Source organism: Schistocerca cancellata, chromosome 8 (genome assembly GCF_023864275.1).
Source record: "Schistocerca cancellata isolate TAMUIC-IGC-003103 chromosome 8, iqSchCanc2.1, whole genome shotgun sequence".
Classification (NCBI taxonomy): domain Eukaryota; kingdom Metazoa; phylum Arthropoda; class Insecta; order Orthoptera; family Acrididae; genus Schistocerca; species Schistocerca cancellata.
The window spans coordinates 226343756-226361325 of record NC_064633.1 but is presented as its reverse complement, the minus strand read 5'-3'; the positions used below and the strand labels follow the sequence as shown (position 1 = coordinate 226361325).

Genomic DNA, 17570 nt, shown 5'->3' with positions numbered 1-17570 from the left:
ATACATCTAAAGGGAACTTGCAGTGGTTTGGCGAAACTACAAAACAAATTTCACAAATTTCTTTTAAAATCATGCTACAAAGCAAGTCTCCAGAATTCTACAAATCTTAGGATCCTACCTTTTGAGAAGTGTATCTTCAGATATTACAAGTTCTAAAAAAATTCTGAAAGACTTCAGATTACATTAACAAACTACAGAAAAAAGCAGTATTACAGTGCCAATCTATATATGAAATGGCACAGACCTTGGTTTTATGGAAGGCAGGGCTGTGTGCAAAATTAATGGAAACTAGTGCAGAATATAGTTTATTGTGCAAAAGAAGAAAATCAATAACTGTGAAACAACACACCAAAGCAAATTAAACAAATTTTAGGAAACAAAGGATAACAAAAAAGCCAATATTCAGAACTGCAGTTTATGAAATGGAAGTTCCACCTACAGTAGATATAGAAAATGTATCTGAAAATCAGATAAGTAAAAGAAAGAGTACAAAAGCTTAGATAATTGTTGTGAACTGATGCTCATGAGATAGGACATACTTGGGCATCTAAGTAGGTGGAGAGCACGAGAGGCTTGCGGTCCCCTCCTGGGGGTCCCACAAAGCGACCACGGCCGTTTCTCAGCGTGAACTGGTGGCTGCCCCGTGAACCTCGCCTCAGGTTGAATGGAGAGCCCGGAAGACTCAGGCTGGCCTGTAATGTGGCTATCACAAGCATTCCACATCTCCTATCCAATATCAGTATTATAATTTATAGGCAAGGCCACAGTTTTTGAGCAGAAAATGTTTTATTTGAATTTATTTAAATGAAATAGCAGCTGAATGTTATAAACTAATTTAGCAGCAAATGAAATTAAAATGCTTCTAAAGTTTCATATGACTTTGGATGAAATGCTCAGGAGGCGCACTCTGCAATTTTCAGAAAATGTGAAAAGCAAGTATGATGTAAAAAGCAAATTCTACATGACATAAGAAGTCTTTCATTTTCAATGAAATGATGTGGTTTATTTGGCTGATTCTGTATCCCCCTGAAAATTATGCAAATAATGTTCAAAGTAAAATTCACCGAGGATTAACGAAAGTGACTCACATACTGGGAAACAGTTACACCAATAATTTATGTTAACAACCAAAACTTTAATTCTCAGAATCTTACAGCCATCTGCCACCACAAGAATACTGTAATAATTTCAAACACGTACTGAAGAAGCAGCCACAAACATTAACAAAAATATTACAGCTCTTGCAAACTCTATCCTACATATTATGTTAGTTAATCTAACTCGGCTTACATTTTACTGCTATATATTTAATAAGATCTTTTGCAAAATGAAAAAAAACCTTGCTCTACGACTGGTTCAACAATTAAATACCTAGAGCAAAGTTAGGTACAGAAAAATGTAACACACATGAGCATTAGTACCAAAACAAGTAAGTAAATACAATCAATTATTGTTTTAAGCTGTCATTCTACAAACAAAAAATAAAATGAGACAATTTTTGCTCCTAACAGCACTAGATCAAAACTTTGCACTTACCATGTTGATTGTGGTAAGGACTAAAAACACTTTTAGAACAGTAACTAGATTCTGCTTCTTTGAATAATGCAATGGAGAGACAAAACAAAAAGAGAAAACAATTTGGTGAATTTCAGTTGAAAGATCAAAGTGAGCTCTAAGAGAGACAGATCTTTCTGTTAGTTTCTTGGCAAAAAATAAATGTCTCTACAGCGAAATGATCTTTGTAGGCTGACCTCTCCACTTGCCTTACCACCATATTGTGTATACTTGCTCTTTTGTTGCCCTCCTTCTTACATTAAAACACACAGTTCTAAGAGCTCAAAGTTGAGTTGTTGTTCCTAAAATGTCTGTTGAACATCTCAAGATCTCTGTGTAGCTAGTGAGCTCAGATTGTTTTCTTTGGCAATCGCAGTATTTCAGACATTCATATTCATTATAAACAAACAAAAGTTCTTATTCATGTACTCTGGTAATGACACATCAATGTTTAATATGAAATACAGGTCATTTACAACTAATATGAGCACAAATGAAAAATCTGAAAGCTGGATTTTATTATATTTCTCTCCCACTCCCTCACTCTTTCTCTGACCCTCCTCTCAATTGCATCCTCTACCATCCTTCACACAAAACAAAGACATGCACTCATACCATTATCTACTCTCAGGCTACACAACATGCATGAGTATCTGTTATCTGTAGGAACAAACACACACACACACAGAGTCAAAACATAAAGACAATGAGGAACATAAGAACTTCACTAACTGTATTAGTTGTAGTAGTATGTCTTTAATTTGTTAAAGGAATAATTTCAGTATAAAGAAACCTGGATGTCAGGTGCTACAATGTAATTCAAGATCTTATACCTTCAACAAAATTTGAAGCATTTCACAGACATTTTGATGAAATGAACTAAGATATATAATAATTTCGACAAAAAGGATAGGAAGTAGGGACAGAATGATGAAAATTGTTAGTTCAATATTAAAGTTCCAACTATGCTGCTGCATCCTTCTTGGAAGGAATTTTTTCCACTACATTGTATCATATCAGTAACAGCTCCACTGTCCTGAAAGGCTGATGTTTGTTTTGCTTTGACATGTGGTCATTAATCATATTCTACCTTTCGATCTGTTAAAATAGAGCTTTTAATTGTTGTAGATGGCATTTCATTTTGGACTACACTTTTCAATATAACTGGTAAAGACCTGACTACTACAGATGTACAGCTAATTTTTCTGAGAACAAGGAGAAATATGGTGGTTTAGATGCTCATTGAGCTATTACTCAGACGAAAATGGGAATAACAGAACTTGCATTAAGAATTGCAGAGATGGAAACAGACTCCATAAATGAGAAAGTAAGTGAACCAGAATTAAAGAAACAAATATAAAACTAAAACTAAAGATATTAAAAAGGTAATCAATGATGAAAAGTCAATAATAGTCTAATACCATACCCAAAATAATATATAAGAAAAAGCAATTCTACACATAAGCAAAAGAGAGAACATATAACAAATAAAAAAAATGATAAGTAACACTACAGCAAAAAGTGAAGAAAACAGAGAGGAAGTTGTATGGATGAGGTAAAATAAGAAACTCTCGTGGACTTTATAAAGACAATCCACAACAAAAATAACAGGCATTTTATTACAGCATGGCTTCTCTCACCCAATAATTTTTCTGTTCTGATCCAAAGATGCTTTCTGTGTTCTTCAAAATCTAAAGAACTTCACTGAAAAACATTTACCCTTAAATTAATTTCTGGGTCTATGAAACCCACCACATTCTTATAACCATCTTGCACCAATCTTCCTATATGGTTCCCCATAAACTGTCAAAACACTTTTTAGAAGGAGATCCAGTCATGGTTCATCACTACCAATCAATAGCCTGCATGCAGTTAACTGATGATATTGAAATAACTTCTTTCACGTTTCCACTCTGTTAGACAGTTCTGCACTGTACGAGGTGCATTCAAGTTCTAAGGCCTCCGATTTTTTTTCCAATTAACTACTCAACCAAAATCGATGAAACTGGCGTTACTTCTCGACGTAATCGCCCTGCAGACGTACACATTTTCCACAACGCTGACGAAGGCTTCTTTAGCAGTCTGTTTTGACCACTGGAAAATCGCTGAGGCAATAGCAGCATGGCTGGTGAATGTGCGGCCACGGAGAGTGTCTTTCATTGTTGGAAAAAGCCAAAAGTAACTAGGAGCCAGGTCAGGTGAGTAGGGAGCATGTGGAATCACTTCAAAGCTGTTATCACGAAGAAACTGTTGCGCAACCTTAGCTCGATGTGCGGGTGTGTTGTCTTGGTGAAACAGCACACACGCAGCCCTTCCCGGACGTTTTTGATGCAGTGCTGGAAGGAATTTGTTCTTCAAAACATTTTCGTAGTATGCACCTGTTATCGTAGTGCCCTTTGGAATGCAATGGGTAAGGATTACGCCCTCGCTGTCCCAGATCATGGACACCATCATTTTTTCAGCACTGGCAGTTACCCGAAATTTTTTTGCTGGCGGTGAATCTGTGTGCTTCCATTGAGCTGACTGGCGCTTTGTTTCTGGATTGAAAAATGGCATCCACGTCTCATCCATTGTCACAACCGACGAAAAGAAAGTCCAATTCATGCTGTCGTTGCGCGTCAACATTGCTCGGCAACATGCCACACGGGCAGCCATGTGGTCGTCCGTCAGCATTCGTGGCACCCACCTGGATGACACTTTTCGCATTTTCAGGTCGTCATGCAGGATTTTGTGCACAGAACCCACAGAAATGCCAACTCTGGAGGCGATCTGTTCAACAGTCATTCGGCGATCCCCAAAAACAACTCTCTCCACTTTCTCGATCATGTCGTCAGACGGGCTTGTGCGATCCCGAGGTTGTTTCGGTTTGTTGTCACACGATGTTCTGCCTTCATTAAACTGTCGCACCCACGAACGCACTTTCGACACATCCATAACTCCATCACCACATGTCTCCTTCAACTGTCGATGAATTTCAATTGGTTTCACACCACGCAAATTCAGAAAACGAATGATTGCACGCTGTTCAAGTAAGGAAAATGTCGCCATTTTAAGTATTTAAAACAGTTCTCATTCTCGCCGCTGGTGGTAAAATTCCATCTGCCGTACGGTGCTGCCATCTCTGGGACGTATTGACAATGAACGCGGCCTCATTTTAAAACAATGCGCATGTTTCTATCTCTTTCCAGTCTGGAGAAAAAAAATCGTAGGCCTTAGAACTTGAATGCACCTCGTAAAGCTGATAACTGTGGTCATAAAAGGAAGAGTATTGTTGTGCGTATCTACTGTGTTTGGATTTATTGAGGCCATGGCTGTTGCAGTTTTCATAGCGTAATATAAGCAGTTGAAACAGTGCCAGACAATGTGCCTAAAATATTCATTGTGGATTTCAAATGTACATTACAAAAGGGCTTATCTGCTGATGACTAAACTAGCAGTACAGGCAATCAGTAACTCAAAACAAATGAATGACTACTCCAAAACAAATGCATTAACTAACAAAATTTTTTGTCATTTCCATTTTCACATTGATAGGTTCTGTATATAATATGGTACAATTCACTGCTCATCAAGGGCTTGATTTCCCAAATAAATGTTTTAGAAGAAAAGTAAGTTAATTTATTTATTTACTTTTTTGCATGTAGCCATCAAGCTGATAACTTTTAATTAAAGAGTCAGTCTAAGGGTACTCTATAATTCACTGGACTTTGGTAACATACTTAAACAGTTGGTACTCCACCCAGTTTCAGTATTGAACATGAAACTTATGTCAACAAGAGTGGTGTTCTAGTTCTACTTACACCAGTGCTGTTAGAAGCTCTTTTTGTAGAATGCATTTTAACTATCAACTGTCTTTATTTGTCCCATTAGTCATCAACCAGTTGTCGTTATTAAGCTTCATCAAGGATGGTCTGTCTCTTTGAGATAAGATATGACTGTCAATTTACAAGACAAATTATGTCAGGTGTTTGTACAATTTCACTGAATAATTTTTATACTGTTTAGCTTCAAAGGAATATGGAATGTTTTTAACTAATCTATTGTATCCTACATCCTGGGTGATGATTAATAACCAAAACCAGTAGATAAATAATGGGACAAATAAACACATGGTGGTTAAAGTGCATTTTATAACATACTTTACAGCTGTTGACCCTCACCTTATAAAAAGCTGTTACAAGACTTGCATATTTCAATTATTCATATTATGGTTTCTAGTCTTTAATTTTTTTATTTATTCATAACAATATCACTTATTTCTTTCTGAAAGAATGTTCTTTCACATAGCTGCAGAACATTCTAGACATTTAGTTTAGCATTCCTACAATGACGTCAGATAAGGATTAGGTGACAGCACTCACATATCTTATAGCTGCTGTATAAATGCCATTGCTCAACAAAGCCTACAGCTAAATTTACATGGTGATCCATAGATGTGGAACACCCTTCTAAAAGAAAACCAGGTTGTTAAACAGAGATTTAAGGACAAGAAGTAAGGGATGGAAAAGGGGGAAAACCTGTGAGGGTATGTTACCAACATATTGGTCATTTTGGAAGCTGCCATATTGGGTGCAACTTGTAGTTTTCAAACGAAAATGAAGTCATGTGCCAACACACTGGAAGGTTGTTATCCCCTTCACCCATTTCTGATGAACTTTACGAACGCATGAACCAGAATGTGAGCACAAACATCAACAATCCACTCTGATCTTCACCCCAAGAGCAATTGCTTTCACTTGTCCTCACAGACAGAAATCTAATGGATTTAAATCTCGGGAACATGGTGGATATCTGGTCCTCCACAACCCACCAATGTTTGCAAAAACTGGATATTCAAGTATGCACGAACAGCTAAACTGTGATCAAGTGGGACACCACTGTCCTGAAAGTAAGTTGAAAATGTCCTGTCTTCAGACTGCAGTAGATCTTCATCCAACAACTGTTGACATCTGTCTGCTTTTATTGTATCCTGAATGAACAATGGTCCACAATGTCAGAACCCCATATTCCACACTAAAATATCACTTTTATTTCTACCTTTGACAGATTCATCCAGTGAGGGTTGACATCTAGCGAGTATCTGTAACTCTATTCATTTAGCTCTCTATTTCCACAGATAGAAATCTAATGGATTTAAATCCAGGGAACTTGGTGGATATCTGGACCTCCACGAACTACCATGGCAGAAATGATAATTTTCGTCCATCTTCCACATTAGTTATTCTGGAAAGCACTTGATGATTTGGATCGTGCTGTAAGGCTGACATTTGCAAGTGGCAAAAATTCTTATTACTGATGTATAAATCACCCCAGTTTCCTAATTTCTTACAGAACAGTTGATGTTGCTTCATCCATAGCTGTTTTGGATCGTCAAAATTTCAATTTGTATGTCACGGAGCCAGTTTCATATTATTTTATGAGAAATTTCGCCATAACACTATGGCTAATGGTGTCAGGGAAGCATAGGTTGAAACCCTCGTCAATGGACTTCTCTTCTTATATCAGAACAATTTCAGTGCTTTCAGCTTGTGTTAATGCCATCAGCTTTCACATGGGCTATAAGAAAGAAACATCACTCATAACATAACAATAAATAAATCTATGCAAAAGTGAAAGGTATCATTGTTTCTCTCATGTTATTCCTTACGTGTCTGATACATCACATGACCACCTTGCATTTGAAAATTACAAGTTGCATCCAAGATGGTGGCTTCCAAAATGGCCACCACACTGGAAATGTAACTTCACAGGTTGCCACCCCCGGTCCCCCATCTCATATTACTTGATTGTAAATATTTGTTTATCTCTCTGTTTTTGTTTTGGAAGGATAGCTCACACCTGTGGACCACCCCGTATAATCTCACCCAGCATGTAATTATAAACTGTGCATTGGAAGGTACACAATGTACTAACATCTTTTTTTCCTGTAATTATTGTATTTGTGAATGGTGTTTGGCAAAAATATCAACCAGTCCATAACTCATTTTAAATCTATGGTCACTCAATGATGTATATTCTATGATTCCTCTTGAAAGATAATTCTTACAAATGTGAAGATCAATCCTTTTCGCAGTGTTGTGCATTTGTGAAATTTTCACTCAGTGCAGTTAATTAGTTTTTATATGCATGCTTTGGGTCAGCTCATGAGAAACAAATAAACTGATGGATAAAAGGTTCTAACAGAACTGTATTCAAAAATTAAAAACATTATATAAAAAAATGTTTCTTTCAGTTTCTTGTATGAGAGTTAGAACCATAACAGTATTATACCTTCTCTAACTGTGTTAATAAAAATAAACCTTCTATCATAATAAATGAACATCATACAGTTGGACTGATGCTGATCAGTTTCTATGTATGCTACACACTACAATACCAAAGATTACTACAAAAATGTCTTGTCACCTAGTAATCTGCAGTCTTTGCACAAGATAAACTGATGTCATGTTAGTGTAATTCAGCAAGACTTTCAATCCAATCAGCTATTACCTAACATCTTACTGGGCCTAGTTCTCTGGCCAACACAGTATTTAGTTTCATGTAATGTAACCTTTATTTGTATATAACATTTTTTAAAATTATTCATGTGTCTTCATAATCATTATTCATTTGGCATAAAAAAACAAAAGGACACACTTACCTTACACAGATGTTGCAAGTGCTGAGTGCACCACACTGACAAGAGCTCAGAATTGACCTTTTTTCCCTAATAATCTCATATTTTGACAAAGAACTAAGTAAGTAAAATATTACATTTACCTTCAGGTTTACTCAATGTATTCTATCACCATTTATGACCCACAATAAGTTGGCTAATGACACACTCACTATGTTTTACATTCATTCAGTCCCAGTTTGTCCCACTGACATTTTAACCTTTCTTATCCTTTACAATTTGTGACCCACAGTAAGTTGCCTAATGACACACTGCATCCTTTTTACATTCATTCAATCCCAGTTTGTCCCACTTACATTTTTATCTTTCTCATCCTTTACCATCTTATTTCATGTGGTACATCCTTCACAACTTTATTACTCCTATTTCTATTGTTTCCCCAGTGTTTTTCTGATTCATACATAATTTTTCTTCACTGTTCTTTGACACGCTTCATGAAAGTCAGAAGTTTATAATCTACAGATATATAAAACAGAGATGTCACTTGTAAGTTCCTTTACTGAATTATTTTTAGATAAAAATGAAACAGAAGTGCTCTGATATATTGTGAAGAAGAATTTCAATATGCAATTTTTATCTTCTGTACAGTTCATTACTATGATAAAATGTACAATGGTCTATTTCATTGTGAAATTATATTTTAATAACTGAGATTTATTTAATACCAGCCTCATTATCTCCTTTACTGTGGGTGCATCTTTCTTATAGCCCTTTTTTGGGGGGGAGTAGGGAGGGTTAGAATTCAGCAGCTCATTAGTATCATGGAATTACACCCCTAGCACACACTATCACAAATGGAAAAGATGTGAAAGGAAGTTGACCAAGGCCTACCCGAAGGAATGTTCATTCTAGTATTCATTAATACAATAATATGAGATGGTTCAGACTATCCTCGAGGATAACTTGATAGGAATCCTTTAAGGAAACTAGAGAAGATTGAAATTATCACAATGTGGTCCAATAAAAAAACAAGGAGTCTATCTGTGATCATAAAACGATTCTACATTTAAATTCCAATAATTCCGCATGTCAGTTTATTTTACTTTCAAATGAAAGTCTGCTACTTTCAAAGGCAATAGCATGAGTGTAGAATTAAAATGTTATGATGGATGCTATGGGAAGAAAGGTATTCTTCAAAAATCATATAAACAAGATAGAAATATTTGCTAAGCTTCATTGTCCAAGATGGCTACATGTCTTGGCACTGTAGTCATGAAAATGTGTATGTGATTTTTTTTAATCAGTCCTGAAGAAGGACGCTGTCCAAAAGCTTAGCAATGATCTCTACCTTGTTTATTAGCCTGTAGATCACAACACGTCTACTGTATAGTGTCCAATTATCTTCACTCATCCAATATTTGGAATCCGCCCAGGACTTTTTCGTAGAATGCACAGATTTATAAGTGAAAAACTTATGAATGATGCTGGTGTGTAATTTGTGAAGTCACAGTACAATGGGCAGAATTTTATGGTCAGTATCTGAAGTTGTGGTTGAATGGTTTTTAATTGTAATGTCAGATATAATTCCATATCTGTTGGTGATATGTTATCCAGAAATGATATATTTAACTATTTGGCTATATGTCATGCATTACCAATGTTCAGCAATACTTTCAGGACACATCCAAACTGTATGGTGTTTATAGCATACATCCTGTTCACAAGAAATGTTGCCAAAACCTGACATCTTTGTAGCATGTATACAATTATAAGCACAATACAGAAAGCTACTTTGCTGAATGAGCATCTGCAATTACATTTAGGAGCAACATCATTTTACTTTTGTATATCTTTATCTTGGAATATCTTCACAAGGTAGTTAAATACTTACTTCATGCTGGAAATGATCCTGATACTATATATGAATGTGTGCTATGTAGATTTATCATAGATCACAAGAAGGAAGATGGATGGACCAACAATTAATGCTACACATACTCAGAATGTGAAAAAATTCCATTCTACTATTTTTATTCACATGTACAGATTTCCTTTGGTCAATAGCAATGTGTTCATCAGATGTGGTCCAGCCAAGTTCGATCTCATAAATGAGTCAATAAACACAAGCCTTGTGTATTGTATGTACCTTGAAGTAGAAACTGAAGGAGTTCCCTACGGTTGATGAGAGTGGAGTGCCTGAAAGGTCATTATATAAGATTCCTGGTTTTACAATAAATATGTTGCCTTCTAGGTACATTCATAAAACGTAATGTTGATAGATGCTTAATGGCAAACAGGAATATTACACACATTTGCCAGTGTTGTTTTGGTAAACACTGACACCATGTCAAGGTTTATAAGTTCTTCGGTCAATAAAAAAGGATCCTTAATTATATCTACAAACATCTAAGAATTTGGTATGTCCTGTTCAGAGTGTCTATCCAACTTCCAGTGTCAATATTTTGTTACGTATTTTAAAAATCTGTAGGTGGGGAACCTACAGCATTCACAATTGGTTTGAACAGAACATTATCTAAATTTAATTTAAGCAGGCTGTATGCTACAATCTACGAGAATCCAAAGAGCCTAAAAATTTCAGGTTCTGTGGAAATTATCAGGGAATAACTTGATCAAGGTATTTCCTTTACACCATATTAAAATGTGAATTACCATTTCCTCTTTATGTATTTAATCTGAATTTGGAAGCTAAGTCACAAATAAATGTCACTTGTGCCAGTCCAGAATTGTCCACCACTTACTCGGGCAGCTGCCTCAAAGGTGGTTTACTCATCAGAAAATATCCATGACAGGTTATGCTTTTACCAGTACAAAATTTCCTTAATTAAGTGCAAATATAATTCTTTGGAAAATTTCTTATCTGAAAAGTGCAGTGAATTTCAGTGGACACAGCAACCGGTCTATCAAGAGAAGAGTGCCACACTGATATTTGTCATAGAGGATGGTTATTGCCTATCTGAAGAATGAATGCTGCTATGTAATGGTCATCACAGCCTCACATTTCCAGTCAAATGGAAGCAATACAGTGCAGACCAGCAATTGGACATTTCAAAGGAAGTGAATCTCACCATCTAGGTAATATCTCTCACTATGTATCGTCTCATTTACAGTAGTTACATTACTTAAAATCTTGCAGTAATATTATAGTTTACCACAACAAAAACAGCTGATATTTTCCCAGCACAAAACATGTTTTCTCATTTACACTAGGTACACACTATACCTTCCTTATAAGGAAATATTTTGTAGTCATATTAGTCTGCCTCTAGCTTAAACAATACATAATTCTCTTCAAAGAAGTTTACAAAGTTAAAAATTACATTTTTGATACACAGGTTTGTCACTCTCAATGATTAGGAAATCTACATTGTTTCCTTTATTTGATTATGAGTTTCACAAAGACATCAATACTGCACCACAAAAATAAATGAGAAGCAGCTTGTAATTAGAACTGTTAACTAGGAAATGCCACCAGCTGGACTATAGTAATAAATCTGTTGTAGCTTATCAACATATGATTCCAAAATCCTCAGCCAGCACTAGCATCAATGTACTAGAAGTTATTTTTAGAATGAACAGATTCTCACTGTCCAGGAAATGAAATGAATAAATGAGATGACTGATGGCTTAACAACAAAAAACCGAATGCTTTAAAGATATTTCAAGCATGATAAATCATAACTTGGGGTATTACAAAAGAAAACAGAAAATACTTTTATGCCCTCTTAATAATCTGTGAATAACAGAAATCTGTTTTACCTCCATTTACTTCCAGGATCCACTTCACTTTCTCTAATCAATTCTTTTACATTTCTTTATATAATCTCCACTTGCATTACAACAATTCATACCTTCTTTCAAGAAAATCAGGATATCATGTTAACATTTTTATCAGTTTTTGAGATTGAGATCTAAAGATTCGGTGTCTTTGATGTGCTGGCTCTACCTGAGAACATATTTTGTTCTGCATACTTCTGAAACGTCCATTGCTTTTCTTTCTTACTCAGTTTTTAGCTGCTCTTAAATTAACAGTGTATTCCTAATCATGTTCCTCAGTTTAACTCTCCAGCTGCAGGCAATGTGCACATGCACATTCAGCTCTTTCCGTATGATTTCTCAGGGCATACTTTCATGGCATTGTGCATACTTTCCAGGCTTTTAGTACACTGCAACTGGCTATTGACCCATCAAACATTTTTCTGTTTCACCGGAAGATTGGAAGTCAACTACATACATTCTCGACCTAGAAATTGCTTTAATCATTTTCACGAGTTTGTGTATGGAACCTTGCTTCAACATATATCACACTCAGAAAAATTATGAAGACGTTTCTCCTGTCCCTATGAGGTTGAATAAGATTTTTGCTGTAATGTACCAGCAATATTTGGTCAAAAATGTGCAAAGTACAAAATGGTTTGCTGTAGCACCAGCTGGAGGCAAGTGTAGGTGTTATCCCTTACAAAATATAACAGAGCCATTAGTATGGTGTGAGGCATGCCAGCCTGGTGATGTGTGGAAACAGCTAACAAAGCAGTACCTAAGCTGAACAGGGAAGAAGCCTTTCCACACTGGCAACTACCAAAAGGTTTTGTATATGTTCCACAAGAAACCAAAAAGCATAAGCAAGGATAGCTCAGAAGCCATTTTACTTTAAAGTCAAACAAAGGGAAATCCAGATGGAATAATGTGTATGGGAGTTGTGTTTGCATGTGCATGTGTGTGTGTTTGTGTGTGTGTGTATGTGTGCGCATGTGTGTGTGTGAGCACATGTTGTCTAATTCTAATGAAGGACTGTTTGACCAAAAGCTTTCTTTGACGGTCTTTTTGTTGTGGCTATCTGTGACTCAGCATCTTTGCTATATGATGAGTAGCAACTTTCCTTTTCATAATGTTGTCATTACACTAAAGTCACTTCTATTAGTATCGTAGATCTATTGCCTTGGGGCTGTGACACTTTGGCAGTGCCCAGAATGCTGTTTGTGGACCACAGTTCGATTCTTTGTCAGGGTAGTTTGCTCTGAAACCATGGGACCTGGAGCCACCACCAAATCAGGGCAGCATTGGCCATAGGAAGCATCTTCCTGGCCTTCAACGCTGTGGAGTGAGTCGCTGCCATTACGTCACCTACTTGTCGCCCGTTGGATAGTGAAACGTGCATGAGCTGTGCCACATCACACACAGCCACAGCTAGCTGAGACTGCCTGGGCCTGGTGTTCCACTGACAAATGCAGTTGTGTCAAAAGCCACTGCCTGGACAATGCTGTGCTCTGTCAGCGTTATGGGCGACAATATACAGGATGCCAATGAGTTAATTTATCACACTTTACAGGAAATAGGGGACATAATTGGCTAGTACCTGTCAGATGTGCATAGTGTACTTTGGAAGATTGTTCAGCACAAAGTATAGAATCAGTTTCTGTAGTATGTTTCACATGTAAGCATTACAGGCATATGGCTAGACAGTGCCGAGTATTAAAATGACTGAAAATTAAACTTAAGATTTAAGTCAATATATTTTACTTTGTTGATGTTTCAAAATGACTGTCAAGAAGTGCAAGGCTTTGGCAAAGTCATAGACACATGGTGCATCAGAACCAGAGGCAGTATGTATATTGTTGGAAAAGGTAGCACAACTGACAACAGACAATACAGAGTTACATGGTCTATTAGAAATGTCATCACTGCGAAATACAGATTTGGCAAACAAAAGTTTAGATACTCCTTTCATTAACTGGAGAAGCAAAAGTACGTGTGTTATATGGAGGTTCTCAAGGGAGCTGAACATTTGAAGAATTTAGAAAGGGGTTAGTTCAAAGGTACAGGAATTTTAAGGAACAGTGTCAGGAATTTTAAGGAACAGTTGGATATGATGACAAAGAGGCTTTTAGAATCAGTAGAAGAATTTGCAGGTAGAATAAGGAAAATCAATGGTTCTACATATGAGTTGGGGTAGAATGCTATAGTGAATGAAATTATTTCACAGGAGGCTGAACAGAGTGCGGCTGACACGTTTTTAATAGGGTTGCATCTGGAAAGTTCAAGGAGAGTACGAACAGGGTGCCGATTGATTTACATGCAGCTGTTAGAATGGCTGTAGAATGTGAGGAAATTAATGTGTCAACCAGGCTGCATGTTAGACAGATAGTGTTCCAAGTCAATATAAGGTGTTATAGATACAAACAGATGGGGTCTGTGTGGAAGCAATGTCGATAGCCACGGGGCCGTGGGAGGAGAGACAGAGGTTGGTATTATGGTAAAGGTAGGGGACTGGGATTGAAGCAAGCATTAAACACCAAAGGGAATCTGAGGTCCACCTAGAGGCATTTCCAATAAAACTAGATTCTATGAAGTAATACGCAGAGGTGGATAGTGCACTCAAAAGGATAGTGTGGAAGAAGAATTGCAGGATACTGTTGGACACAGAGGCACTGTTGGACACAGAGGCACATGTTTCAATAGCCAGTGGAGATCTGCTGAAAAATAAGCAATGGAGACCACCACAGTACAGACTGCATGTAGTGGAACATAAGAGATGTCACATTGCTGGGATCAGTGGACATCGATTTTGGCGTGGGTATGGTTCACTTCAGACAATGTGAAGAAATTGTGCCACATTTGAATGAGGGCTATGACATGATCCTGCAGTTGGATTTCTTGCATCAACATTGGGGCAATATTGACCTTCGGGAACACGTGGTGGAGTTTGACAGGAAAATGTTTCAGTTGGGCAAAACTGCTGCCAATGTAACGATGTCGTAAGAGAAGTCTATTAAGTATGATAAAACTTTTAAACTGTGAACAATCACAGTAAGACTTATTTCACACAACTGGGTACTTAAGGGTGCCAGAAAATTACTAAGGGTTCTGTTAAGTCTAGGAGTCTTGTGTGTGAAACCACTGAAAGTAAACGAAGTACTGCTATGTGAAAAGAAGTGTTGTATGCATACAAGGAGTAAATGGTGAAAAACTAGACCTGTGTTTGTGGATAACTTCAGTGCTGAGGATTAAAGTTAACAAAGAGGTTGTTGATCGCTAACATGGATACACTGGAGAAGAAATACTGGGCACGGTGGACGCTGGCTGTGGACAATCACCAAATACCACTGAAACTGCATTACAAAGGAAAGTGAAGCATCTGAAGGGGAGTGATAAGCAACAAATGGAAGACCTACTCTTGGAATTTAGGTGTATCCCCCCCCCCCCCCCCCCCACACCAAAAAAAAAAGAGGCCTGTAATGCATATTACACAGCACAGGATTCTGACAGGAATTTAATCACCAGTGTACTGCAAACTATACAGGATACTGAGGTACTTGCAGCCACTTCTGCAGGAATTCATCAATCAGCAGGTAAAGGATGGGATTACTGAGGAAAGTAATACTCAATGGCGACCGGGATTATCATTGTGCCCAAAAAATCAATGGATGGATCATGAAAATACAAGTACTGTTTGAATCATCAACACTTCAATGCCAAAACTATATTGGGTGCCTACTCTTTGCTGAACATTACAGAAACCATACACTATTTAGGTCAGTGTGAGTATTTTTCAATACTGGACTTATGGAGGGGCTACCATCAGCTAGAAGTTGCTCCAGAAGATTAGCAAAAAACAGAATTTTCTTCACTGTGGAGACATAATTAGTTCTGAAAGATACCTTTTGAACTGAGAAAAGCACTTGTGACATTTCAGAGGTTGTTGGAAGGAGTTCTCAGAGGGTTTAAACCATGTCATTGCATAGTGTATGCTGATGATATAATCGTCTTTGCAAGTGATGTGGAGCAGCCCATACAACATTCTTGAGACTGAGGATAGAAAATTTAATTATGAGTACAGAGAAGTGTAATTTTGTGTTAGAAGAAGTGGCATATCTTTGTCACATGATCAATAAGGATGGTGTTAGGACAGACCAGAGGTTAGTTAAAACTCCATGAATTTTCTGTAACTCAATCAGTGAAGGAACTGCAATCATTTCTTGGAGTGTGGCCTACACAACAAGGTAAATAAACTCAGCGGAGAAGAATTACTTCACAACAGAAAAGGAAATGTTAAGCCATATCTATGGAACACCAATTTCAAATATTATCTCTATGGGGAAAAGTTTTGAAAGATAACACATCACGCAATGTTGAAATAGTTGCTAGAGTTGAATGATTCATCTAGTAGGTTGACATGATGGGCAGTATGTCTGAATGTATTTGATTTTGAAGTCATACATTAACCTGGAAAGAAACACAGAAATGCAGATGGATTGAGAAGAAAAACAGCAGTACTACAAGCAGAAGACAATGAGCTTGAGGAATGGCAGGCAGCATGGAAGACAGGTGATGAATGTGTGCAGTTTTATGATCAATCACAGTTTTATGTACAGAATGGGTTGCTGTGCAGAAAAACTATGTCGGGACAGCGAGTTGTGGTACCAGCAAAGCTGAGAGATACAGTATCACTTGATAGCAGGTCATGGTGGATGTATATTTACCAACTGGAGAGCAGTAGAAAGGTCTGGTGGAGGAACAAGAAGGTGGATGTTGTCCAACATGTGCAGAATTGCATTCAGTGTGCACAGAAAGCAGATCTGTGTTGGACAAGAGTGCCAGTGTATAGGTTACCTATAGCATTAGTACATCTTCAATTGCTCAGGACTGTTGTATTATATCATTTAAAGGGATTAATGTATTAGGTCATTTCAACAAAACGCCTGCAGGGAATAAATATGTACTCATGATTTCAGAGCATTTTTCAAGATACGTAGAAATAGCCATATTGCAAAACCAACAGACAGCATCAGTGGTGCAAGCGCTAGTAAACAGTTGGATACAGAAGTTCAGGCACCTGTGATGATAGTGACTGAATGGGGAACCAACTTTATATAGGATTTGTTCAAGGAATGGTGCAAGCTGTTGAGCACGAAAAAACAGACAAGTCCGTAATGTTCTCAAGCTAATGGCAGAATGGAAAGAGTTCTTACAACTATAGGGAAGTTGCTTGGATGCTATATGGATACACACCATACCAACTGGGATATTCATTTAAGGTAGGCAGTCTCATCGTCCAACTCAAAGCAGCACACAAATTTAGGATTATCACTGTATGAGGTAGTATATGATCGTAAGATTATACTGCCATTTAGTATGTTAAGGGCCAAGAAGGGTATGACAGGAGCATTGGTTAAACGGTTTGTGAGAGTGATAAGGTAAATATGGAATAGGGTACGCAAGGCCAATACTACGGCACTAGAAAAGCAAAAAGAAGCAATGAATCATACAGTAAGAATGCCACGATACAATGTTGGCCAATGAGTAATATGATCGATTTCTTGTACCCAAAAGCAGAAGATGAAGAAATTTTTTGCAAAATATCAAGGGTCATATCAAGTTGTGG

General features: G+C 37.2%; 1 protein-coding gene across 1 annotated transcript in view; it reads right to left on the bottom strand.

Moving 5' to 3' along the window:
* LOC126095773 (sodium channel protein para) overlaps positions 1-17570 on the bottom strand; it is a 923047-nt gene that overhangs the window by 546194 nt on the left and 359283 nt on the right. The window contains exon 11 of the mRNA XM_049910580.1: positions 540-692. Coding sequence (XP_049766537.1) covers positions 540-692 — 153 coding nt within the window. The remainder of the gene's footprint in view (positions 1-539; positions 693-17570) is intronic.